This window comes from Pleurodeles waltl, chromosome 8 (assembly GCF_031143425.1).
Source record: "Pleurodeles waltl isolate 20211129_DDA chromosome 8, aPleWal1.hap1.20221129, whole genome shotgun sequence".
NCBI classification, from domain to species: domain Eukaryota; kingdom Metazoa; phylum Chordata; class Amphibia; order Caudata; family Salamandridae; genus Pleurodeles; species Pleurodeles waltl.
Genome location: NC_090447.1, coordinates 1,479,216,534 through 1,479,244,180, shown reverse-complemented (window position 1 = coordinate 1,479,244,180; position 27,647 = coordinate 1,479,216,534). Strand labels below are relative to the sequence as shown.

Here is a 27,647-nt window from a genome sequence, read left to right as displayed (position 1 = left end):
AGAGTGCTGTGGATTAGATTGGACTGGAGTGGATTGGATTGAAGTGGGGTTGACAAGTGGAGTGGAGCAGACTGGATGGATTGGAGTGGGGTGTGCTGAACAGGGATGGGGTGGGATAGACTGGATTAGGATAGAGTGGGAGGATCGCAGTAGAGTGTGGTGGATAGGAGTGAGTGGGGTGGATTGGAGTGGGTGGGGTGGACTGAAATGTGTTGGGGTGGATTTGATTGGGGTGTGATGAGATGCAGTAGGATGGATTGGAGTGGCGTAGAGTGGATTGATTGGGGTGGGGCGTGTTGGATTGGATTGGGATGAATTGGATTGAGGCGTATTGGATTAGGGTGGATTGGAGTGGGGTTGATTGCATTGAGGTGGAGTGAATTGGAGTGCTGTGGGATGGATGGACTGGATTGGAGTGGGGCTGACTGAACTGGGATGCGGTGGGGTGGACTGTAGTGGGGTGGATTGGAGAGAAGTGGATTTGATTGATTGTAGTGGCGTTGCCTGGATGGATTTGATTGGAGTGCAGTGGACTGAACTGGGGTGGGGTGAATTGGGTTAGAGTGAACTGGATTGGAGTGGGGTGGATTGGAGTAGGGTTGAGTTAGGTGAAGTGAACGGAAATGGGGAGGGGTGGGGTGGATAGGGTGGAGTGGACTGGAGGGGTGGATTGGGGTGGACTGGAGTGAGATGTATTGGACTGGGGTGGATTGCAATGAGGTGAGGTGGATTGGATTGACGTGGGTGAATTGAACTGGAGTGTGGTGGACTGCATTGAGTGGGGTGGAATGAATTGAGTTGGGTGGATTAGGGTGGCGTGCGATGGATTGGAGTGAGTGGTGAATTGGATTGGGGTGGATTAGACTGGGGTGGGGTGGATTGAGGTGGGTGGGGTGCATTGGTGAGGACTATAGTGGATTGGCCTGGATTGGAGTGGGTTGGATTGTAGTGGGTGGTTTGGATTGATTGGAGAGGGGTGTACTGGATTTAAGGAGCTAGATTAAGGTGGTTTGGAGTGGGGTGGGTTGGACTGGAGTAGGGTGGATTAATGTGGACTGGATTGGACTGGAGTGGGGTGGATTAAAGTTGATTGTATTGGAGTGGGTTGTATTCGATTGGATTTGGGTGGGTTTGATTGGAGTAGGGTGGGTTGGATTGGAGTGAGGTGGATTGGACTGGAGTGGGATGAATCAGACTGGAGTGGGGTGGATTGGACTGGAGACGGGTGGATTGGAGTGCAGTGGATTGTGTGGAGGTAGAGTGGTGTGGATTAGACTGGGCTGTAGTGGGGTGGATTGGATTGGAGTGGGGTTGATTGGATTGGAGTGGGGTTGATTGGAGTGGAGAAGGCTGGATGGATCAGAGTGGGGCAGACTGAACTGATATGTGGTGGGGTGGATTGGATTGGGATAGAGTGGGTGAATTGAAGAGAGAGGAATGGGGTGGATCTGAGTGGGGTGGATTGAAAGGTGTTCGGGTGGATTGGATTGGGGTGTGGTGGGCTGCAGTGTGATGAATTGAAATGGGGAGAGTAGATTGATTGGGGTGGGGTATGCTGGATTGGATTTGGGTGCATTGGATTGAGGTGGATTGGATTGCATTGAGGTGGAGTGGATTGGAGTGCTGTGGGGTGGGGTGGACGTACTGGATTGGAGTGGGGCAGACTGAGCTGGGATGAGGTGGGGTGGAATGTAGTGGGGTGGATTGGAGAGGAGTGGATTTTTCTTGGAGTGGGGTAGCCTGGATGTTTTGGAGTGTAGTGGACTGGACTGGGACGGGGTGGGGTGGACCTGGGGTAGAGTGAGGTGGATTGGAGTGGAAAGAAGTGGATTGGAGTGGGGTTGAGTGGATTGAAATGGGGTGGGGTGTTTTGGGATGGAGTGGACTGGAGGGGTGGATTGGATGTGGGTGGGGTGGGTTGGATTGAAGTTTGATGGATTGTACTGGGGGATTGCATTGAGGTGAGGTGTATTGGATTGGTGTGGATTGAATTAAACTGGATGGGTGAACTGGAGTGAGGTGGACTGGATTGAGTGGGGTGGTTTAGGGTGGGGTGGATTGGACTGAGTGTGGTGGATTGGATTACGGTGGATTGGATTGGGTGGGGTGGATTGGACTGGGGTGGAATGGAGTGGGTTAGGGTGGATTGGTATAGACTGGAAGATTCGACTGGAGTGGGGTGGATTGGATTGGAGTGGGGTGGATTGGATAGGTGTGGGTTGGATGGATTGGAGCGGGGTGTACTGGATTGAAGTGGGGTACATTAAGGTGGTCTGGAGTGAGGTGGATTGGCTGGAGCAGGATGGATTAATTGTGACTAGGTTGGACTGGAGTGGGGTGGATTAAAGTGGATTATATTTGAGTGGAGTGGATTGGATTGGATTTGTGGTGGGTTGAATCAGTTGTCTCCAAACTCTTTAAGGCTGCGCCCCCCCAAGTTGAAAAATAAAAATCCTTTGCCCCCCCCCCCCCAGAATTCTTTGAAATTATTTTATAAAGATTGCAATGTTTAAATATGTTTAGACCTATGTAAACAATGCAGTTATGTACTGTTACCTTTTTAAACAATGCAATAACATGCTTCTGCTTAAAACAAAGCCCTGTTATCTGTAAAATGTTTCTTTTGGCCAGAGCCTGGCACCCCCCCTCCCCCCCTGGGATCACTTGAGGCCTCCTAGGGGGGTCCCCCCAGTTTGAAGACATCTGAATTAGAGCAAAGTGTGTTGGATTGGAGTGAGGTGGATCAGACTGGAGAGTGGTGGATCTGACTGGAGTGGGATCGATTGTACGGGAGTCGGGTGGATTGGACTGGATTGGATTGGGCTGGATTAGGATTGATTGGGTTGGTGTGGGGTGGACTGGATTGTAGTGCAGTGGATTGTGGTGGATTGGAGTGGGATGAATTGGGGTGGACTGGTGTGGATTGGATTGGGGTGATTTGAGGTGGATTGAATTGGAGTGGAGCAGATTATTTTGGATTAAAGTAGGGCAGATTGAAATGGATTGGAGTGTGGTAGGTTGTTTTGGATTGAAGTGGGGCAGATTGGAGCGAGTCAGATTGTTTTGGAGTGGAGTGGGGCAGGTTGGAGTGAGGCAGATTGTTTTGGATTGGAGTGGGGCAGGTTGGAGTGAGGCAGATTGTTTTGGATTTGGAATGGGGCATATTGGAGTGGGACTGATTGTTTCGGATTGGAGTGGGGCAGACTGGATTGGTGCAGATGGTTTGGATTTGAGTAGGGCAGATCGTAGTCAGTCAAATTGTGTTACAGTGAATTGGAGTGAGGTGGATTGGGATGGAGTGGGCAGACTGGATTGGTGCAGATGGTTTGGATTTGAGTAGGGCAGATCGTAGTCAGTCAAATTGTGTTACAGTGAATTGGAGTGAGGTGGATTGGGATGGAGTGGGCAGACTGGATTGGAGTGAGGTGGATTGGATTGGAGTGGACCTATTGTTTCGATTGGAGTGGGGCAGATTGTTTTCAATTGGAGTGGGGCAGACTGGAGTGGGGCAGATTATTTGGATTGAAATGGGGCAGATTGTTTTGGGTTGGAGTGGGACAGATTGTTTTGGATTGAGTGCAGCAAATTGCATTGGGGTACATTGTTTTGGATTGGGGCAGATTGAAGTGGGGAAGATTGTGTTGGATTGGAGTGGGGCAGATTGTTTAGATTGGAGTGGGGCAGATTGGAGTTCGGCCGGTTGTTTTGGATTGGAGTTGGGCAGATTGTTTTGGAGTAGTGCAGATTGATTTTGATTAGAATGGTGTGAATTGGAGTGGGGCAGATTAGACTGGGGTGGATTGGAGTGGATATGATTGGGGTGAGTGGTTCAGTTTAGAGTGGATTGGTGTCAACCACTCTCTGAAATAGCTTGATCCACAGAATACTGTATTTTCCCTTTACACCTGCAATACATCTCTTGTGTTCTAGGTTTGGGGTTTGATGTCTTGTATTCTCTTCTGCTACGCAGGTTTGGCGAACACGCTGGAGGTGTCTGTGAGCTCAAGCAGTGTCCAGGTGGCACGGGGAGAGACAGCAGTCCTGCACTGTACCTTCATCACTAGCGCTGCCCTCACCAACCTCAATGTCATCTGGATGGTGACGCCACTGTCCAATGCCAATCAGCCTGAGCAGGTGAGTGCCCTTTCTGCACTTTCCTTTAATGCCCCTTTGGTTTGGTTCAAACTTGTTGTTTCATGAATATTGTAGTTGGACATTATTATACCTTTATATTTGCTTGTATTTTATGTACTATATTCGAATGTGTCTGTGTCACACTTAAGGGTTTGGGGATGTGGGGGAATGTATGGGGCATTCTGAAGGCAGAGGAGTTGGAGAGCGGTCGTGGGTCTTAAGCTTGAATTACATTTTGAAATAGAAGAATATTTCTTTGCATTGTGGTACTGGCAGTACTAAGTTTGTGCTTAGTTGAATATTAGCTGTAGTTTTTCACCAGAGGTGGTGCAGATAGTTCTGTACATCCCTATACATGTGCTTCTGGATTTTTCCCTTCTTCATTAGAGATCAAAAAACGTATTTCATAAGGGGTTGCTGAGAATGCTGCCACAGTCCTGTCATGTCTCAGTATCTCTCACTGGTGCACAGGTGCATCTCCAGAAGCTCATCAGCTTGTTGGCACAAGGGTCCTTTTTTAAACAGAAAGGGAATAGGAGCACACTGCCTCACATCACAGCATAGTTTTCCTCTTTGCATTGTGGTAAATGCAGTACAGAATTTGCGCTTCTTTAATATTAGCTGTAGTTTTTCACCAGAGTTGGTGCAGATAGTGCTGTACATCTTTAGACACGTTTCTGGATTTTATCCTTTATCAGTAGAGATCAAAGAACAAATTTCATAAAGGGTTGCTAGATGCTGCCACAGTCCTCTCAGGTCTCAGTATCTCTCACTGGCGCACAGGTGCATCTCCAAAAGCTCTTTAGCTTGTTGGCTCAAGGCAGCCTTTTTAAACAGAAGAGGGATGGGATGCAAGGGGTGAGCTGTGCTGTGATGCAGAGTGCTCCCATCCCCAATCGGTTTAAAAAAGCTCCCTTGAGCGAACAAGCTGCACAGCTTTTGAAGATGCACCTGGGAAGGATAAATTCCAGAAACACGTGTCTACAGATGTACACCACTATCTGCACCAACTCTGGTCAAAAACTATAGCTAATATTCAAGTAAGCACAAACTTTGAACCACATTTAGCATAATGCAAAGGGGAAAACAATGGTGTGATGTGAGGCAGCGTGCTCCAATTCCCCTTCTGTTTAAAAAGGCTCCCTAAAGCCAACAAGCTGACGAGCTTTTGGAGATGCACCTGTGTGCCTGTGAAAGGTACTGAGACCTGAGAGGACAGTGGCAGCATTCTCAGCATTCCCTGATGACATTTGTTTTTTGACCTGTATATTGAAGGATCAAATCCAGAAACACGTGTCTAGAGATGTACCGCGCTATCTGCACCACCTCCGGTGGAAAACTACAGCTAATATTCAAACTAAGAACAACCTTTGTACTGCATTTACCACAATCCAAATGGGCGAACTGTGCTGTGATGTGACATTTCTTGTGATCATTGCATACTACACATGTGCATCTAATGTTGGGGTGTGCACATTTCTTTCACCAGCAAATTTTGCAAAGTAACTCATTTTTGCATACCATGAACTTCGCTGTTTTTTCTGATTTACTTACGCCAGGCAAAGTTTCAGAATAGTACATTTTTTATGCATATGTTAAAGGTATACCTAACAGCATAGTAAATTGCGAGCACACAATTACTGCACTAAACCTGTGCTGAAGTTGTAAAGAAGACCTTTGTTGTGTAAAGTACATCACATGAAGATCCATTTCAGTAGTATTACATAAGGAAACATGGAATGTAAATGTACATTATTATCATCAGCCAAAGGTTTTCCACTGAACTTGGCAAAAGTCAAAAGTTTAAAAACAATTTCACTAGCCCCTGGTGTAGCATAAGCATTGTTTTTATTCTTGCAAAACTGTCTTGAAATGTCCCATGTGCCTTTCGTCTAGGTTCTTATTTACCAAGGTGGGCAGATAATCAGTGGTGCAGCCCATTTCACTGGGCGTGTTGGGTTTGAGATGACCATGCCAAGCATCCGGGCCTCCATCTACATCAATAACACCCAGCTTTCAGACACAGGAACCTACCAGTGCTTGGTGAACAACCTTCCAGACATAGGTGGCCGCAACATCGGGGTCATCGGGCTCACAGTTCTAGGTAAGCAAGGAAATTATGATGCTGTCTGGGTCACTATTTTACTGTTGTATTTCTGTAGTAAACACCTAAAAAGACATATCATCTTGGTTTGAATTTCGAGTTTGTAATATCATGCTACAAAACTATTGCAGCAAGAATATTGACTACAAAAATATTGTAAAAGTATACATAGGTAAGTATAGGTCTACTACAGTTAACTCCACATATATATATATATATATATATATATATATATATATATATATATATATATACACATATACTGTCAATATACAGATCGTCAAGGTAACCAAATGAGGAGGTAGGTATAGTAAAACTATACTTGCTCATAGAGACCATCAGAATATTTTGGTAATCAGTTTTTTGACTATGATATGTTTGCAGCAAGATATTTTTGTACTTAATATTCTGACATATAAGCAGGGCCACAGGACTTATGTGATTATGTAGCCGTGGAGTTTTTCACATAATTATGAATTTACAGCATTTGACACATTATCAATCACCTGTTGCATAATCTGCAGATTTGACCTAAAAATATAGGGGGTCATTCTGACCCCGGCCGGCGGCGGAAGCCGCCGGCCTGGCTGGGACCGCCAGAATACCGCTGCGCGGTCAAAAGACCGCCGCGGGTATTCTGGCTTTCCCGCTGGGCTGGCGGGCGACCGCCAGAAGGCCGCCCGCCAGCCCAGCGGGAAACCCCTTCCCACGAGGAAGCCGGCTCCGAATGGAGCCGGCGGAGTGGGAAGGGTGCGACGGGTGCAGTTGCACCCGTCGCGATTTTCAGTGTCTGCAAGGCAGACACTGAAAATCTTAGTGGGGCCCTGTTACGGGGGCCCCTGCAGTGCCCATGCCAGTGGCAGTGCCAGTGGCATGGGCACTGCAGGGGCCCCAAGGGGCCCCACGACACCCCTTACCGCCATCCTGTTCCTGGCGGTCACGCCATGGAGGATTCCCCAGGGCAGCGGAAAACTGGCGGTCCACCGCCGGTTTTCCGTTTCTGACCGCGGCTGTACCGCCGCGGTCAGAATGCCCATGGGAGCACCGCCAGCCTGTTGGCGGTGCTCCCGCGGTCGTTGGCCCTGGCGGTTTTTACCGCCAGGGTCAGAATGACCCCCATAGTTTCTAACTCAAATGGTTTTAAAGATACGAAAACCACAGTAACATCACATTGCCGCACAATGGAAGGCACTATGTAAAGTTTGACTGGTCACATTTCTGTTTTTTATTACTATACTTGGTAGTTAGTTTACTAAATGCTATATATGGTTGAGGAGCGCTCTATGCCCAGACAGTGTTAGCAAGTGTAAGGATTACAAAATAATGAAGTAATGCTATCACAAAATGTCTCATTATGCTGCATAAATTGCTTTTCTTGCTGCATAATTTAGTCAAACCTGATGCATAATTCCAGTGGCCGTGCATATAACCCATGTTTCGCAGCAAGGAATGAACATCACTGGCTTCCAGTTAAAGGTAAAATTACTTTCTAGGGACTGAAGCTAGTTGGTAGATGCAAACTTCGAGAAGCCTTGAGCAGAACAGGCATTTAAAAAAAGGTTGATCCTTGGACAAACTATGTAAAACAAACGAGAATGGGTGTCTCACTGTGTGGACTGCAAACTCTTGGAATAAATTTACTCCTAAATTGAGACAAGCCCTTCTCTGTCCCAATTTCTCAAAGATCTCAAGTCACATTTCTTCTCGCATAGTCACTTCACTTAATATGCTCATTAGAAGGGAGCGTAGAGGGGAAATCAGATTTTTCTCTCACAATATATGAATGACCAACTCTGTCATTAAGTGTTAGTTGCCCTCTTTATGGCTAGACAAACTGAGTGTGAAGAATGTTCAGACCTCACTGTTTCCATTATACTAGGCCTGGCTATAAAAAACTTGTGTGGTAGCACTCATTTCATAAATTCTTCAAATATTTGCAATACGGAGTCAGGGTCAGAGTTTCCTAGCCACTGGATTTTATGTGTGTTTGTGGCTGCTTTTCATTTGGTTGAGTTGTCTATCAAGTCCATGGTATTTTGTGGATCCTTACATTGTCACATTTGTCTTCCCATTAGATTTTGGTGAAATAGTCTTTTTGTAAGGCTTGTGCCAGTGCCTGCCCTTTGATGTATTATTTTGATTTCACAGCATTTTGGTTGCAGTTTTGTTTAAAGAAATATTTCCAGTTTGATGCCTTAGTCAATGCTAAAAACGGGGAAGTCTTCATCAATTGTTCTTTCACCTTCATTTGTTGTACTGTGCTGTCAAGAAAACATAATATTCATATTGGATGTACAGGTTTGTGTTATTAGCAGTATTATCTAAAGTAAAGAGACGTGCACACATAGGCTGTCTTAAAGATGCAACGAAAGCACTAGGCCTTTGTCAAAAGTGTCTGGTCCGCAGTAGTGTTGCCACATATGCCTTTTAAGTTTAACAATTACAACACAAACTTCATCTTCGATCTCCTTTTCATAGCACCCTTCTTTGAGGCTACATCTTATGTGCATCAAATGGGGCCCTGCTGCCAGCATTCATGTTGTCCTAGCCGGACAGCTGCTTCATTGTGAGACTTGCCTTCAAGTACAGTAGGGTCAACTCACTCAACATTGGCCAGTTATTACCAAAAACATCTCCCTACTAAAAGCTGCACCTAAATTAGAGGTACATGCCTTATGTCGAGATTGCCATCTGTAATTTCAATTTGTTTGGTGTTTGCTTGATTTTGTGAAATGAGTGGGATTTTTCAGTCTCATTAACAGGAGACTTATGACATATAGGTCTTTTGTCTAAATTGTTACTTTTAAACACTCTATAATGACTCTTTACAACAAAAAAGTAACAGTAGTAGTTCTTTGAAACTAAGCTACAATATTATCCGATACATATAGAATTCACTGGTGCAAGTCCGAATTAAACACACACCTTATAGCAGAGATTATACTTGTGGCTCCCGGTGGTTTTATGGTATTATTGTTTTGACATTTACATCTGTATTTTTTCATATTTGTTTTTCACTAATTTTACCTAATTTTACCTAAATATATCCAGATTTCTTTTGGGTTTTGTTAAAAAGTTTAAGGTGAATCTAGTGTATTTCCATATTTATTTAACTGATAAATGTACACTCATACTTGAATACCTGACAGGTTTCGATGCCAAGAACAACCACAGATGACAACTTAATGCATCTATATGAAAGCATACATACCAATTCTGTTTCTTTTTAAACCCCCTTAACTCTCAATCTGCACAGCTATTGGCCTGCCGGTCATGACTGACAGCATTTACAATCACTGAAAAACAACCTAATTTTCGTTTTTATCAACATTTAAAAAATAAATACAACAGGAAAATAAATATTTTTTATTTCGGAATTTATCTGTAAAAATCTGTAAAAACGGAAAACAGGGAGCCTTAATTGATAATCATGATCAACTTCGTAATGAAGATTGGGTCCTATGTTTGCTTGCACGCCTTCTCCCAACATTCATGTCTCATTCATCCATCCTTTTGTCATGCGTATGCCTGTCATTCAGGATGGACACAGGGCAGAATCTTGCGGCCTCCTAGAACATAAATGATGTACACTGATGTGGCAGTGTGTACAATCTGGCTGTGGGTTTTCCTACTGTGACTCGTTTTATGGCAAACTAGAGACTCTGTCCTGTCTGATCTCGCCTTTATTTTATTATCATCCAGATTAACCTTTCAAGAAAGTAGAAACCAATGTCAAAGATTAGGGCAACCAATCAGGACTGACTCTTATTCCTAATGCACTCTCTTGTCTACCACAAATTCTCTTTTCTTGCTGCTCGCAGTAGAATTATGCAGTATCTCATTTGCTCCAAGTTTACACTGCCTGACTTGAAGATTTTTTTGTTCTGTGAAATAAGCTTTCCTGTTTAAGACTTGGGTCTCTTGTAGATTGTGTGTCGGCGCTTGTGGACTTAGCTGTTGGCATCTGTGCAGCTAGCGACGAAGCCACCAGTCCCTCTCACAGAGCTCACCACTCTGCACTTTCTCATCCCCTGCCTATCGTAGACCAAACACAATGGAATATGGAACTACTTGGGGACTGGATGTCTTGTTTGGATATCAAAGATGTGTATGTGACAGATCTCATTTACCCATCTCAGAGGGTAATTCGTCCAATTCCATTGGAAGGATGGGGGTGGCCAGTATAGCGATTCACTTGTGTTCAGCACTTTGGCATGTCACAAAATTCCCAAACCTGCAGGTCTCTGTTCAGGAGGTTCATGGACAATTGCAGCTCGTGGGGGTTAAAAGGGGCAGGGCGGTGCAGGGGGGGTGGGGAGTAGAGTGAGGGAGAGGGAATAATAATCAAATAAAAAATAAAAGCTTACCTGCCTCGCTGCTGTCGCACCGCCACTCCTCTTTCCTGCGCCCCTTCAGGCACAGGCTCCCAGCCTGCCCTGCGGCCAATCCTAACGCTGCTCAGAGCAGCATTAGAATTGGCTGGGAGCCTGTGCCTGCTCTCTCCAGCCCGGCAACACAGTACCGGGCTGGAGAGAGCACAGTGCACATGTATATTTGACCGGCGAGTTGCCCGGCCAGACACACATGCGCATTGAGGGGAGTGCACAGTGCACTCCGCTCATCACCGTCATACCCCATGGACTCGCCCCTTTAACAACCAAACAACAATAAACGTAGTTTATTATCGTTTGGTTGTTAAAGGTTTGTAGCGGGGGCAACGCTCCTCCACCATAGGGGAGGAGCCGTTGCTGTTCATGAAGTCAGTGCACTTGCGTATCTAGATATTTATGCTGTTGAGCGGGCACAAGGCTATACCATTCAACTCCGACTTTTACTTAAAATGTCTGTCTTTCATATTTGTCATCAATTCGGGCAAGCCTACTGTCTCCTCCAGCAAAACAAATGAACTTCCTGTTGTTCCTAGTGGATTCCAAATGTGCCATCCTTCTACTTTGTATGCCTACAATTGCAAGAGGGAACTTCTGGCAGTAACCTCTAAATCCCTCACTAAATAATCTAGTGCACAAGTGGATCTGTAGTACCCTGTGCACAGGCTTTCTTGCTGGTCCTTTTCAATATCAGACCTGTCAGAGGATGAGAATTTGTCACTCACAGTTTGGGATCTTTCTTTCTTAGACCAAGATGCTTATTGAAAAATGCTGTGGCGGAAAGATGCATTAGATGGCATGACCATCATCTATTCAATATATGCATCTACTTTTAGTGTATAGTGTGACCTGTTCTCATCGGATGAATCATGGTCCGGAAAGGAGTTGCTTCTGCACAAGGGCAATACTCTGTGCTGTTTTACATCTGTAGTTAGCATTCAGAAGGAGCAACCATTAGAAGTGGATAAGATCCAACCCCTGACCAAATAGTTTTTTTTATTCTGCCTTCTTTCTTGCATTTAAGTCCACGCTGGATATCTTCACACGATTGAGAAAATAGTTGCAAATTAGCTCTCTGTGATTGTCTATGACTTCTGCAATTGACATCTGCATATGTACGTTTCACAACAGGTGGATTTCTGTTGGAATTCCCGTTCAACAGGCCCTTTTTCCTGACCCAAGTCCCAATTTACCAATATCTTCAGCTGAGGATTTAGGGCCTAATTTAGAGTTAGGCAGACAGGTTACTCCTTCACAAACGTGACGGATATCCCATCCACCGTATTACAATTTCCATAGGATATTATGAAATTGTAGTACGGTGGATGGGATATACGTCACGTTTGTGATGGAGTAACTCCATCCGCCAAACTCTGAATCAGGCCCCTAGTCTGGTGGTCTGTACCCATGACATCTCTCAAAGCCCTCATTATGTTTTACTTGATTCTCGAAGATGCTCTCACAGTATCTAGTTCATGCCCACAGCCCTGGAGACAGGCTGTTGTTAGTCATTCCAGTTTGACACCCTCAGACCTGGAATGCATTCTTTCATCATTCCTGAAAGTCATTCCCACCCTCTGGGGCCTTGTTATGGACTGACTCTTGATGACAGTCTTCAGTTTATAGTCTGGACAATCAAACCAGCCTGGAGATGTCCTCTCTTTTCAGAATCATCTGTTAATTCTATCTGCTGTTACTGAGGCCAAGAAACCCAGGGAGTAAAAAGGCTACAGAATTTTCCATGCACTCAGATCAACTGTTAATGGACCGCTAATAGGTCTCATTCAGCCATTTCAGAGAAATACATGCAAATGGACCTCATAGGAGCGTATTCTCTTGTTTTCGAATTTCTTAGCGAGGAATGCCTCAAAATATCTTCCCTTCTAAAGCATTCATTTTTCATAGTTGTGACTTGTTGAAGAGAAATGAGATGACTTCCCTCCAAAGCCTGTCAACTAACATTCCTTCTCAGATGTATCAGAGCCACATGTTGCTCCAGAGAAGCATCAAAGTACAGCAGAGCACTCTGGATGGCAGAGAGTTCCCTTCAGTTCAAAGAGTGCACAGCCTTCATCTTTAACCAGAGACCCTTTCAAGAAGCTCAACCCAAGGTCACCCCAATCCTTCAGGCTGGCCTCCTTCGTCTTGATAACTTGGGCAGGTTCACGGTGTTGGCGGTATGCTTCGGCACTAGACACCTCTCAAGGGAATGGAATACTGTCTTGGCGATGGGTTAGATTCTTGAGATTCATAGACACTGCCAACCAGTGAAGCAGGATGTGATGAACTAGGCATTTCATGAAAAACTGATCCGACAGATGGAACAACAAATGTTGAAGCAGCCACGTTCCCCTGAACCTGCAACCACCTGCATATTATTGCCAATGAACATCCCAATAGAGCGCAGAGCAGAGCCTGCAACTTTTATATAAGATGCGGCGGAAGGAACTCCTCCCCCCACCCCATGAACTCGAGGCACCTACTGGACTGTAAGTGACCCTTGGTCATGTTCAGTATCCTTCCTCGGTTCAGAAAGTGGAAACAAGCACAAAGAGTGCCCTGAGCTGCCTGTTCGTAAGAAGGAGCATGGACCGGCCAGTCTTCTAGGTAGGGATGGTGGAGGATGGCCACCAGAGGAGGTGAAGTGTGTGGTGAGGCATTCTCGGTAATAAATGCATGTTACATTCAAATCAGGCCTAATTGTATGCCAACCTGAAGGACACAAACTATTCAGAATGCACAAGCATTAGCCCGAGGGCGGCAGAACTGCTATTCTAAATGGTGAAGTTAGCAAACAAGTGTGTTTGCAAGATGTTATGTTATGTTATGTTATGTGAATTTATATAGCCCATGGCTACCCGAGGATCACCATATTATTTATTGTAGCAGCAGGTTGATATTAGTCACCCTAACAAAAGTACCAGAAAGGCAGCAGAGAGGAATCTTTCATTCTCCTGTCCTGCCATCTGGCCTCACATGAAACACGTTTGGGCCGAAGAAGGAAGCAAATTGTTACAGTTGCTTGTCATTCACATGCGCTATGACTGCTCAGCCCCTCCCCTCTCCATAGAGAATAATTGCAGCGAAAGGTATAGGGACATCTAGGAATTTAGGAGGGGCAGACACAAACACTGATTACTAGAGGGGACATGCTAGAGTGCCATTTTCCAGCTGCAGGCCCACATTTATTTTTCTGAAGTGTGCGGGGATAGTTACATGACTTGGCATAAAATAGGTTAGGAAGATTACTAATAACTCAGCAAGTAAAATAACCAGGAGAACGAAAATAACTAGATATTAGGTAAGGATTAGACTAACCTAATAGAGGTCTGAGTGATATAAAATGCTCTGTTTTTTGCTGATTTCCGTATTGTTTTATATCATGACTGCTGAAATTACCAAACTAATTACCATAATTCTAGTACATAACATTTATCTGCTGATTTTACATAAATAACCTGTAATTCTAAAATACAGACAGTTGTGTGTACTGTTTTCGGGGAGCTGGGGTGAGGGGTCATGCATGTGTAGATAGATAGATAGATAGATAGATAGATAGATAGATAGATAGATAGATGGATGGATGGATGGATAGATAGATAGATAGATAGATAGATAGATAGATAGATAGATAGATAGATAGATAGATAGATAGATAGATAGATAGATAGATAGATAGATAGATAGATAGATCTATCCAATCATTACTATGAAGCTATATGTCTGTGGATATTAGAGCAAAAAATGCACTAATGAATATCCATCATAGAACAGAAAAATATGAGTCCTTAAATATATGGATGTCTAGAAATTGCCCAGGGAAACTGAATGAATAATGAAGTGTCCCCTCTGAAGGAAATGGTGTGACCAAACACATTCACCTGCCCCTGATCTATAATGGGGCAGATGTTCCTAGATTGCCTGGGAGACCAAACATAAGATGCAAGAAATGTCTAGGTCTCATTCACATGAATGATGAGTAGTCAATGTCCCGTTCCACAGAAGGCCCTGAATCCCCTAACTCAAAGTGACTTGCCTCAGAAGATTCTGGGACCCTGTGGCATTACAGCATCGCTTACCAGAGGGCCTGAGGCAAAGTGGGTGGAGTGACCTTATCACGCACCCACTAACCCAGCAAACCATAGGTTGAGGCACTGTAGAAAAAATGCAACCGGCTCCCCCACAGAGAAGAAGGAGACGTCAGGGTCACCATCCAGGCATAGACATCAGTGCTGCATATCGGAGGTGGATGATTACATCCCCAAAAATCAGTACCAGTCCCCCGACCTTTTTCAGTGGCCTGTGAAGAACTTTCCTTTAGAAGACTTCATTGAGCTGAAGAGGGTACTTGGCGTAAGGGTGACGCCAAACAGCAGGATAAGAATGAGGATGAAATGGAATGGCCAATTTTGGGTCTAAGCTGCCTGTTTAAATAGTTCCCCCAATTATGGACCAAAATAGGAACGTCTATGAAAGGGACATCAGAACCGGGCCCACTTCCAAGTACGGAGCCAAACATTTCCCCTAGCAGCAACAAAGAAGGCAGGACCCAATGAGGAGGCCTTGATTGTCTCCCAGGCAATGTCAGACACAAACTGGATCTATTGCTCAATAATGTCAACATACTAACACAGTCTGATCTTTTCACCAGTGCAGCAATGAGGGACTGGAAATCTAGGGTGGGCAAAGTATGCTGTATAAGTCTGGGCATGGAAAGCAAAAGTGGCCACCACATTCTTCATCTCAAGGAGAATTCAGCCCTCTTGTCAGTGAGTTTACAAGATATAGCATTGTCACAGATGATCCTGGAGGGGCCAGACTGGCAAGGTACGAGGACGTCCACTTTAAGGGCATCTGTAAATCCAGAATAATGTCAGTGAATGCATTTTAACCCTCGAGAAAGGCACAGAGGCTTTCTCATGAAGCTTCCACTTCTGCAGTAACACTTGCTGAATATGTTGGTGGAGCAAAAACACACTGTGCCTCTGTGGGAAGATAGTGATCAAAGGTCTTTTAGCGTCATTTTCCAAGATCTCCTCCCCATCAGTGACGTACCCATAGTCATCCATATACTCTGCTCCAGAATCATCCCCAGGACGAAGGACAGAAGAAAGAACAGGTTCAGAAGCCGACAAAGGAACTGACATTCATAAATTGAAGCCACAGTGTCCTTGGTCAACTACTTCAATGCCACCAGATCAATACGAATAGGCGCTTTAGGGAGTGCCACGAGACAAGGATGCACAGAAGCACCAGATTGTGAATCATGCGTGTATCCTATACTGCAGTGGTTCCCAACCTGTGGTCCGGGGACCCCTGGGGGTCCGCGAAGCCTTCTCAGGGGATCCGCGAGAGCCTAGAAAATAAAAAAATATTAACAAATATTGACAAATTAGGTCCCCAGCTTCCAGTAATTACTCAGGCGGTGGTCCCCGGATTCCAATGATGATTCAGTGGGGGCCCCTGGGTTCCATTCATGTTAAAGTGGGGGTCCACAGAAGTCAAAAGGTTGGGAACCACTGCTATACAGGACTGTGAGGGGCTGTACTCCTCTGAATCCGTCTCCCTTGGAGGAGCGATTTTTGTGAAGAAGAAGAACCATGATCCCCCTTGATGACCAAAAGAAAAGCGAAAGTGCTCCCTTTCTCAGCATGATGAAGTAAATCAATATCACAAAATAGAAAGTCGGTTTGCTCATCTCTAATGAAGCCAGCGATCTACCGCTAACCGGCCTCTTCCGTGATAAAGAAAGCACGTGGCATTCTTCTTCCAGTGCAGGTGGAAGTTACTCAGTACCGCCATCATGAACGTCTTGGCAGGTTAGCAAACCTCCACCCCAAGAAGGTGACAGTCGTGCAGCTCACCGACTGTCCGAAGATGCCTTTTCCTGGACCTGTCACGAGCAGCCGAGCCCTGGGGTAAGCAGTGCACAGCCATATTTAGCAGAAGCCCCCTGGCTGCTTTTTTATCAAGGTTTGATGGTGGTGTTGCCTGGAAGGTTGATGAGTGAAAAAGCTAAGGCCTGCACAGCAGAGCTCCCTAGAAGAAAGGAAACAAGAGATAAGGGGGCCTGGCACACTATTATTCCATTCACTAAATATGATCGCAAATAGCACACTGACTTCTTGTGAATGGAATAGTATTTAACAGACTTATGTACTAGTAGCTCAGTCTTAAAAAAGAGTAGAAGGGGGTCGCAAAAGGACCTGCCTTGTTAATATTCATTAGGCTCTGTGACTGGCTGCAGTCAGAAGGACGTAGGCCCGCAAGGGACAGCATATCTGTAACGTAATTCCAAAATGGAGAATTTCTCTAAAGGAACCAGTGCTGTTTTTAGAAAAATAAGTTTTTCCATTTTTTAAGACTATAGGGGTAGCATGCAGTGGTCCCCCTGAATCATTGCTAACACCACCTACCCCCCTAGGCAGCCAGCATGATCCAGAAAGGGGATGGGAACAAAGAGATAATCTTTCCCTTGAAAATCAGTTACCACCCCAACTCAGAGGTCAGTGACTCCTCAATTGTTTGCAACGCCATTGCAGTCATAAACCATTGATACATTATTTTTCGAACAGGCCCTCTTTAAAGACTCCTCCTATTCTTGATTTCACTTTTACGAGTGAAAAAACAATTTCTGACTCAAAAAAGGTTTCTGTTCGTAAAGAAGAGCCCTTTTGCAGTCACAAATTCTGTGATTTTGCAAATTGCAGGCTTTGCAATCGCAAAAGGGCTTTGTACATGACACCCCAAATGTTTAGTTAAAAAACCTAGCTCCTCAAAATACCCTTATGTACCTCCTCTGGTCAATACAAGGAGCTAAACAAATCATTTTGCTAAGGTGCAAACGGGCCTGCATTTCAAGCAACATTGATTGAGATCCGCAGGCCTCCTGAAACTATAAATCGATCCCTTGTATAGGGAGATGAACCATTTTTTTTACTATATCGTGTAATACATTAAACCTTTAACTTAGTTCGTGCTGTTTTTTATTTAGTTATTTCCTTTATTTTTGTATTTATTTATTTACTTATTGATTTATTTATGTACAGTTTTATTTTATATATTACAAACTTCACCCGAAGGGGTTTTAGATTAGTGTGCATAAAGTGGGTATGAACTGTAAAGTGGGTATGAATCAGGTGTGGACTGGCTCACATTGAAGAAATGTTAGCAAAATGTACTGCTCCCATAATCGACCCTTTTGCTGAGGGAAAAGCTATTTGTGATAAAATCACAGTATGAACGCTCTGTAATGTTGAACTGCACTTAAGAAATTGACTAATAAGATAGGTTTGACACCTCAGCGCATTTGATGTTGGGGTAGGACAGGAGGATTTCAGGGTGGAGCACTCTACAAAATTAGATAAAGACCTAAAACTCATAGGTTGGATAGAAGTTGTGAATGTAACCTCTAAAAGCACAGAAGTTTACTCTTGTAAAAAGGAGGTAAGTACCTTCACAAGGCAGGAAAGGGGACGCAACCTCCTCATTGGAAAGTTTTCTTCACTACAAATGATCCGGTGGAGATATGTTATTCACAGTTGAAAAATAAAGTTGTTTGTGCAACTGCACACCTGCATATTTACTTATGCAGGCTTCAGTGTTTCACATAAAATCTGCAGTAAAACATTTTGGAATTTAAGTATTTCTAGAAATCTGTATCTGTAGTGGGTGTCAATAAATACTCATGAGGTTCTTTGTTAATCCCATGAAAGTCTCAAATCTACTCCAGAGTCAAACAGAGGAGTAAATCTGAAGGAGGAGATGTTTTCCTTTTACTTTTTGAATGGGGCCCGAGTGAAGCAGAACAGAAAGAACACCATACATGCCAACCTTAATGTTTTTGCAGGAGGCTTCCCGATTAAGGGCCAGATGTAGCAAAACGCCAATTTGCGACTTGCAAATTGCGAGTCCCTGCGACTCGCAATTTGCAACTCGCAAATTGGTATGCAGTACGGTGTCTCAGACACCGACTGCGACTCGCTATGGGGTCGCAATGACCCACCTCATTAATATTCATGAGGTGGGTCGCTAATTGCGGCCCCATAGCGAGTCTAGGCACTCGCAAACATGGAGGCCTGCTGTCGTCAGCAGACCTCCATGTTCGTGACTGCTTTCAATAAAGCAGTTTTTTTTTATTTTTTTAAGTGTAGCCCGTTTTCCTTAAAGGAAAACGAGCTGCACTTTTAAAAAAAAACGAAACCTTTAGTTTCGGTATTTTTTCAGGGCAGGGAGTGGTCCCTTGGACCACTCCCTGTCCTGAAAAAATATTTGTGGGTCCATTCACAAAGTGGAAGGGGTCCCATTGGGGACCCCTTCCAATTTGCGAGTGGGTTACCATCCACTTCAAGTGGATGGTAACTGCGACTCTGTTGGACCTGGCTTTTTGACAGGGACATCCCCAAACTTTTTGCCTCCTTCCTCCTATTTTTTCTGACCTGTTGTTGTTGGCTTTTGACCTCTGGGCACTTTACCACTGCTAACCAGTGCTAAAGTGCATATGCTCTCTGGGTAAATTGTACTACTGATTGGTTTATCCATGATTGACTATTTAATTTACTTGTAAGTCCCTGGTAGAGTGCACTACATGTGCCTAGGGCAGGTAGATTAAATGCTACTAGTGGGCCTGCAGCACTGGTTGTGCCACCCACCTCAGTAGCCCCTTAACCCTGTCTCAGGCCTGCCATTGCAAGGCCTGTGTGTGCAGTTTCACTGCCACTTCGACTTGGCATTTAAAAGTACTTGCCAAGCCTAGAACTCCCCTTTTACTACATATAAGTCATCCCTAATGTGTGCCCTAGGTAACCCCTAGAGCAGGGTGCTGTGTAGGTAAAAGGCAGGACATGTACCTGTGTAGTTATATGTCCTGGTAGTGTGAAACTCCTAAATTCGCTTTTACACTACTGTGAGGCCTGCTCCTTTCATAGGCTAACATTGGGGCTGCCCTCATACACTGTTGAAGTGGCAGCTGCTGATCTGAAAGGAGCAGGAAGGTCATATTTAGTATGGCCAGAATGGTAATACAAAATCCTGCTGACTGGTGAAGTCGGATTTAATATTACTATTCTAGAAATGCCACTTTTAGAAAGTGAGCATTTCTTTGCACTAAAATCTTGTTGTGCCCTTCAATCCACGTCTGGCTAGGTTTAGTTGACAGCTCCTTGTGCATTCACTCAGACACACCCCAAACACAGGGTACTCAGCCTCACTTGCATACATCTGCATTTTGAATGGGTCTTCCTGGGCTGGGAGGGTGGAGGGCCTGCCCTCACACAAAGGACTGCCACACCCCCTACTGGGACTCTGGCAGACAGGATTGAGCTGAAAGGGAACTTGGTGCATTTCTTAGAGTTTCTTTGAAGTCACCCCCACTTCAAAGGCACAACTTAGTATAAAACAGGGCCTCTGCCCTACCTCAACAGACACTTGCTGGAGAAGAAACCTGAACCAGAAACTACATCCTGCCAAGAAGAACTGCCTGGCTGCTCAAAGGACTCACCTGTCTGCTTTTCTACAAAGGACTGCTGCCTTGCTGTTGGCCTGCTGCCTTGCTGAACTCTTGCCTGGCTGTAAAAGTGCTCTCCAAGGGCTTGGATAGAGCTTGCCTCCTGTTCCCTGAAGTCTCAGGACCAAAAAGACTTCACTCTTCCTCTTGGACGCTCCGTGCGCCGAACTGTTCGACGCACAGCTTGTTCCGCGGCAAGAAAAACGCCGCACACCGACGCTGATCAACGCGACGCCTTCGGGACGACCGAAACTTTGACGCACGGCCTCGCAAGGACAACGCCGCCCGACTTCCCGGGAGAAATCGACGCGACGCCTGCCGTGAGATCGAAACTTCGACGCACAGCCCCGCAGAACGACGCGCAGCTGGAAAACAAGCAGGAAAATCCACGCACAGACCCGGGACATCTGGTAATCCCCGCGACCCACAGAAAGAGACTGTCCGCGCGCCGGAAAACGACGCCCGACTTCCCCGCGTGGAAAATAACGACGCAAGTCCGTGTGTGCTGGGGAGAAATCGACGCACACACCCTTTTTCCACGCACCTCTTCCTTTGTGGCCCGCTGAGGAGATTTTCCACCAGAAACCAGGTACTTTGTGTTTGAAAGAGACTCTGTTTACTTTCTAAAGACTTAAGACACTTTATATCACTTTTCAGTGATATCTTTACAAATTCATATTGCAACTTTGATCGTTTTGACCTGAAGATACCCAGATAAATATTATATATTTTTCTAAATACTGTGTGGTGTATTTTTGTGGTGTTATGCTATGGTGTTGTATGATTTATTGCACAAATGCTTTACACATTGCCTTCTAAGTTAAGCCTGACTGCTCGTGCCAAGCTACCGGAGGGTGAGCACAGGCTGATTTTGGATTGTGTGTGACTTACCCTGACTAGAGTGAGGGTTCTTGCTTGGACAGAGGGCAACCTAACTGCCAACCAAAAACCCCATTTCTAACAGACTCCATTTGCGACCGCATATGCGATCGCAAATGGAATTGCATTCCACTCCGAATCGCAAATAGGAAGGGAACACCCCTTCCTATTTGCGATTCTGAAATGCATATTGCGAGTCGGTCCCGACTCGCAATATGCATTTCTGAATAGCAAAGAGGCTTTTGCGCCTCGCAAACGGCGATTTTCGCCGTTTGCGAGGCGCAAACCCTTTGCTACATCTGGCCCTTAGTTCTCACTGCCCCTGTAAAGTCCATTGAAAGACAAGCATAGGCAAAGCCAATATGTCTCGCGTTTGGGACTTATGGCCTTGTTAGTTCTTTGCTACGCTGTGTGACTACATTTTTAAATATATAAAAAAGTCTTTGACGCGGCTGCCCACAATATTTTGTGTACCACGCATACACATGCTTTCAAAATGATGCAGATGCTTCTTTTACTTTTTAGTTACCGATTTTAGATCGCTAATGAAAAGGAGGGAGAGAGTGTGGCGTAACCCCCTGAGCTGCAGACTTCGGAGGTGGGAGAACAAGATTTGAGTCTCAGCGCCCGCTCAGCATCCTTTGATTGTGGGCAAATTACTTAATCTGCTCGTATCTACAACTCAGTGCCTTGAGACCCTCACGGGTGATTTGCTGTGCTTTACAAGTCTTGGATTTAATGAACAAGAGAATGAAGTGTGCAAAAATAATAGTTTTTTCAAAAGCGGGTGGAGTGGAAGCAACTGGAGGGTGAAAGCCTCAGAGGAGAGCTGGTGGATGCCACAACAACACATGACACATAGCCAACACAGGGCAGGATGGAGGGATGCAGAAGAAACAAAGCGCTTGGGGGAAAGCAACTTAGTGTATGCAGGTGTGGTGAAGCAATATTGGGGTGAGAGAAGAAGAGTGCGAGTGAAGGGAAGCAGCACGGGGAGTCAATGTGGAGAAGCACACAGGCGAGCCCAACAGGGAGGTGTTGGGGAGAACTACACAAGTGAAAGAGCAACACGGAGTGCAGGGGAAGAGAAGTTCACAAGGGAGACAGCACCACGACACATGCACTCTCATGGAATGCTTAACATGAAAGAAACAAAAAAGTAGTATTTAAAAACAAGCTGTGGAAGCGCGGGTGCCAGCCAATCAAAGAGATAGTAATGCTCCATGGGATGGACAAACACAAAATGTACAAGCTGCAACACGAATCCAAAGCAGACAAATGAGTGTGACGGGAAAGCCATCCACTGGTAAGCCATGGGTGGGTTTTAGGACCCCATACCTCGCTTCAGACCACATGTGCTGTCTATTAGGCTCAATATAAAAATTTGCGCAGGGGCATACTGAGTGCAACATGGGCTGTAGTGCAAGGAAATAAATATGCTGTTGTGCTCCTGCTTAAATTTTTAAATAAAGCACTAATCTGGTTTGAATGGTTTTTTGGGGGCGTGGTGCCACTGCACCTGCTGCACATTGTGAAGGTTGAGATCTTTAGTACACTGGAGAGAGAAAAATGTTTCAGAGTCACTTAACCTTCTGCACCAATAGTATCTATACCCCTGGCAATCCTGGGGCAAAGGTTAGGGACACCAGAGAAATATAGGGGATAAAGTACCCCCTGCATGCATTATAAGGATACTGCAAGTCACAGAGGAGTTCCATAAGCATATAGAGAATAGAGGCCGAAGACCGAGTTCCTGTATAATGTTACGGAACTCTGAGATTCAATAACCTTATAGAGACTTGTGGGAAAAGTGATGGACACACCTTTCTCCAAACCACTTAAAACCTTGGTGCACAGCTCTTTCATATGAAAGAGCAAACATGTTTGCAAACATGAAGAATACAAATAAAAACCTCTACTGCAAAATGTATCACATCAATAACCTGTTGGATATTTGTTGCAAACAGATATTAGAAACAGTTCATTACAAGTCAATTTTTATTTAAAAAAGAAAGCTGCAGTAGTTCAGAATGTGTATAAACATACAGTAAGATTCTCCCTTTTCTTTGTCTAAGCTAAAATTAAACATATCTGCTCTACTTGCCATTGCAAGCTATTAAAATAGAGCAGAAGGAAAAAAAGCAATGTTTCCTTTTTGTTACTTTAAATAGCTGCTTCAGGTATGCCCCATGACCTGACCTGCATTTCACCTCTGCTATTGACTCTGGCAACAGGCATTGTGACTTCAGAACTCATCTGTAATAACTTATAATAGTTGAGTGTAGGAAAGTACCATCTTGCCTGGCATGTTACCCCCATATTTCACTGTATATATGTTGTTTTAGTGTATGTGTCACTGGGACCCTGCCAGCCAGGGCCCAAGTGCTCATAAGTGTGCCCTGTATGTGTTCCGTGTGTGATGACTAACTGTCTCACTGAGGCTCTCCTAACCAGAACCTCAGTGGTTATGCTCTCTCTGCTTTCTAAATTGTCACCAACAGGCTAGTGACCAATTTCACCAATTCACATTGGCATACTGGAACACCCTTATAATTCCCTAGTATATGGTACTGAGGTACCCAGGGTATTGGGGTTCCAGGAGATCCCTATGGGCTGCAGCATTTCTTTTGCCACCCATAGGGAGCTCTGACAATTCTTACACAGGCCTGCCACTGCAGCCTGAGTGAAATAACGTCCACGTTATTTCACAGCCATTTACCACTGCACTTAAGTAACTTATAAGTCACCTATATGTCTAACCTTCACCTGGTGAAGGTTGGGTGCAAAGTTACTTAGTGTGTGGGCACCCTGGCACTAGCCAAGGTGCCCCCACATCGTTCAGGGCAAATTCTCCGGACTTTGTGAGTGCGGGGACACCATTTCACGCGTGCACTATACATAGGTCACTACCTATGTATAGCGTCACAATGGTAACTCCGAACATGGCCATGTAACATGTCTAAGATCATGGAATTGTCACCCCAATGCCACTCTGGGATTGGGGAGACAATTCCATGATCCCCCGAGTCTCTAGCACAGACCCGGGTACTGCCAAACTACCTTTCCCGGGGTTTCACTGCAGCTGCTGCCAACCCCTCAGACAGGTTTCTGCCCTCCTGGGGTCCAGCAAGGCCTGGCCCAGGAAGGCAGAACAAAGGACTTCCTCAGAGAGAGGGCGTTACACCCTCTCCCTTTGGAAAAAGGTGTCAGGGCTGGGGAGCAGTAGCCTCCCCCAGCCTCTAGAAATGCTTTGATGGGCACAGATGGTGCCCATCTCTGCATAAGCCAGTCTACACCGGTTCAGGGATCCCCCAGCCCTGCTCTGGCGCGAAACTGGACAAAGGAAAGGGGAGTGACCACTCCCCTGACCTGCACCTCCCAGGGGAGGTGCCCAGAGCTCCTCCAGCGTGCCCCAGACCTCTGCCATCTTGGATTCAGAGGTGTGCTGGCACACTGGACTGCTCTGAGTGGCCAGGGCCAGCAGGTGACGTCAGAGACTCCTTCTGATAGGCTCTTACCTGTGTTACTAGCCTGTCCTCCTTCCTAGGTAGCCAAACCTCCTTTTCTGGCTATTTAGGGTCTCTGCCTTGGGGAATTCTTCAGATACCGAATGCAAGAGCTCACCAGAGTTCCTCTGCATTTCTCTATTCACCTTCTGCCAAAGGATCGACCGCTGACTGCTCAGGACGCCTGCAAAACTGCAACAAAGTAGCAAAGACGACTACTGCAACCTTGTATCGCTTCATCCTGCTGGCTTTCTCGCCTGTTTCCTGGTGGTGCATGCTCTGGGGGTAGCCTGCCTCCTTCTTGCACCAGGAGCTCTGAAGAAATCTCCCGTGGGTCGACGGAATCTTCCCCCTGCAACCGCAGGCAACAAAAGACTGCATCACCGGTCCTCTGGGTCCCCTCTCAGCATGACAAGCGTGGTCCCTGGAACTTAGCAACTCTGTCCAAGTGACTCCCACAGTCCAGTGACTCTTCAGTCCAAGTTTGGTGGAGGTAAGTCCTTGCCTCCCCACGCTAGACTGCATTGCTGGGTACCGCGTGATTTGCAGCTGCTCCGGCTCCTGTGCACTCTTCCAGGATTTCCTTTGTGCACAGCCAAGCCTGGGTCCCCGACACTCTAACCTGCAATGCACAACATTCTGAGTTGTCCTCCGGCGCTGTGGGACTCCCTTTTCTGACTTCGTGTGGACTCCGGTTCACTCCTCTTCTAAGTGCCTGTTCCGGTACTTCTGCGGGTGCTGCCTGCTTCTGTGAGGGCTCCCTGACTTGCTGGGCACCCCCTCTGTCTCCTCATCCAAGTGGCGACATCCTGGTCCCTCCTGGGCCACAGCAGCATCCAAAAACCCTAACCGCGACCCTTGCAGCTAGCAAGGCTTGTTTGCGGTCTTTCTGCGTGGGAACCCCTCTGCAAGCTTCTTCACGACGTGGGACATCCATCCTCCAAAGGGGAAGTTCCTAGTCCTCTTCGTTCTTGCAGAATCCAAAAGCTTCAACCATCCGGTGGCAGCTTCTTTGCACCCTCAGCTGGCATTTCCAGGCGACATTGTTGCGACTCTTGGACTTGGTCCCCTTGTTTCACAGGTACTCAGGTCCGGAAATACACTGTTGTTGCTTTGCTGGTGTTGGTCTTCCTTGCAGAAACCCCCATCACAACTTCTGTGCTCTCTTGGGGTTATGGGTGCATTTTACACCTACTTTTCAGGGTCTTGGGGTGGGCTATTTTTCTAACCCTCACTGTTTTCTTACAGTCCCAGCGACCCTCTACAAGCTCACATAGGTTTGGGGTCCATTCGTGGTTCGCATTCCACTTTTGGAGTATATGGTTTGTGTTGCCCCTATACCTATGTGCTCCTATTGCAATCTACTGTAACTTTACATTGCTTGCATTACGTCCTTTTGCTATTACTGCATATTTTTGGTATTGTGTACATATATCTTGTGTATATTTGGCATCCTCATACTGAGGGTACTCACTGAGATACTTTTGGCATATTGTCATAGAAATAAAGTACCTTTATTTTTAGTATATCTGTGTATTGTGTTTTCTTATGATATTGTGCATATGACACCAGTGGTATAGTAGGAGCTTTGCATGTCTCCTAGTTCAGCCTAAACTGCTCTGCTACAGCTACCTTCTATCAGCCTAAGCTGCTAGAAACACCCCTTCTACACTAATAAGGGATAACTGGACCTGGTACAAAGTGTAAGTACCCCTTGGTACCCACTTCAAGCCAGGCCAGCCTCCTACATTGGTTGTGCAGTGGTGGGATAAGTACTTGTAACTACTTACCACTTTGTCATTTTGTACTTTTCATAAGAGAAAAATATACAAAACAAGTTCAGTGTATGTACACCTAACCAAAAAGTTTTGCTTTTCTTCTCTTACACTATTTGCTAAGTGCTGAAAAGTACTCCTAAACTTTCTAAAAGTTTCAAAAAGTTTCAAAAAGTTTTTCTTTCTGTTCTTTAAAAAGTCCTGAAACGTTTTCTCTCTTCTACCTGTCTCTAAACCTTCTTCTATCATGTCTGGTGTAGGAACTCCTCTTAATTTGGTCAGTACAACTTATGACAATCTTAACTTTAAGAGCCTAAGGAGTCTCTGCATTGATAGAGGTTTAGTAGTAGGAAAGAACCCTTCTAGAGAATTACTGTCTAACATGCTCATTGAGAATGATAAGGCCCAGGGTGGCACCTCATCTGAAAAGTTAGTAGACAGCTCACACTCTGACTCAGGGGAGCCCCCCTGAGGTAGTGGTACAGGGTTCTCTTCCTAATATGCCCCTTAGCAGAACACCTAGCATAGCTGGTAGTAATAGAAGCTCCCATCATAGCAGGGAAGGTTTTATTCCTGAAGGCCAGGTTGTTAGAGTGGCAACTGTTAGGGACATGTCTCCCTCTGCTCATTCCAATATTTCTTCTGTGTCAAAACATTCCCAACCCACCCACCCTGATGACAAGATGTTAGAAAGGGAACTCAATAAGTTGAGAGTGGAAGAGACCAGGCTGAAGCTTAAACAGCAACAGCTTGCTCTAGACAGGGAATCTCTAGACTTGAAGAAGGAGAGACAGAGGTTGGGGTTAGGACCCGATGGTGGCAGCAGCAGTATTCCTGATAGCAATCCTGTAAGAGAGCATGATTCTAGGAATCTGCATAAGATAGTTCCCCCTTACAAGGAGGGGGATGACATTAACAAGTGGTTTGCTGCACTTGAGAGGGCCTGTATGGTACACGGGGTCCCTCAAAGGCAGTGGGCTGCTATCCTATGGCTATCTTTCAGTGGAATGGGTAGGGATAGGCTCCTTACTGTGAAGGAAAGTGATGCCAATAATTTTACAATTTTGAAGAATGCACTCTTGGATGGATTTCGCTTAACCACTGAACAATACAGGATTAAGTTCAGAGAAACCAGAAAAGAGTCCTCACAAGACTGGGTAGACTTTGTTGACTATTCAGTGAAGGCCTTGGAGGGGTGGTTACATGGCAGTAAAGTTTCTGACTATGAAAGCCTGTACAATCTAATCCTGAGAGAGCAAATTCTGAATAACTGTGTGTCTGATTTGTTACACCAATATCTAGTGGACTCAAATCTGACCTCTCCCCAAACATTGGGAAAGAAGGCAGACAAATGGG

At 45.4% G+C, this 27,647-nt stretch overlaps 1 protein-coding gene across 1 annotated transcript in view; it reads left to right on the top strand.

Moving 5' to 3' along the window:
- Positions 1-27,647, top strand: part of IGSF11 (immunoglobulin superfamily member 11) — a 478,485-nt gene that overhangs the window by 415,307 nt on the left and 35,531 nt on the right. Inside the window, exons 2-3 of the mRNA XM_069202662.1 lie at positions 3,971-4,134; positions 6,031-6,238. Of these exons, the coding sequence (XP_069058763.1) occupies positions 3,971-4,134; positions 6,031-6,238 (372 nt within the window). The remainder of the gene's footprint in view (positions 1-3,970; positions 4,135-6,030; positions 6,239-27,647) is intronic.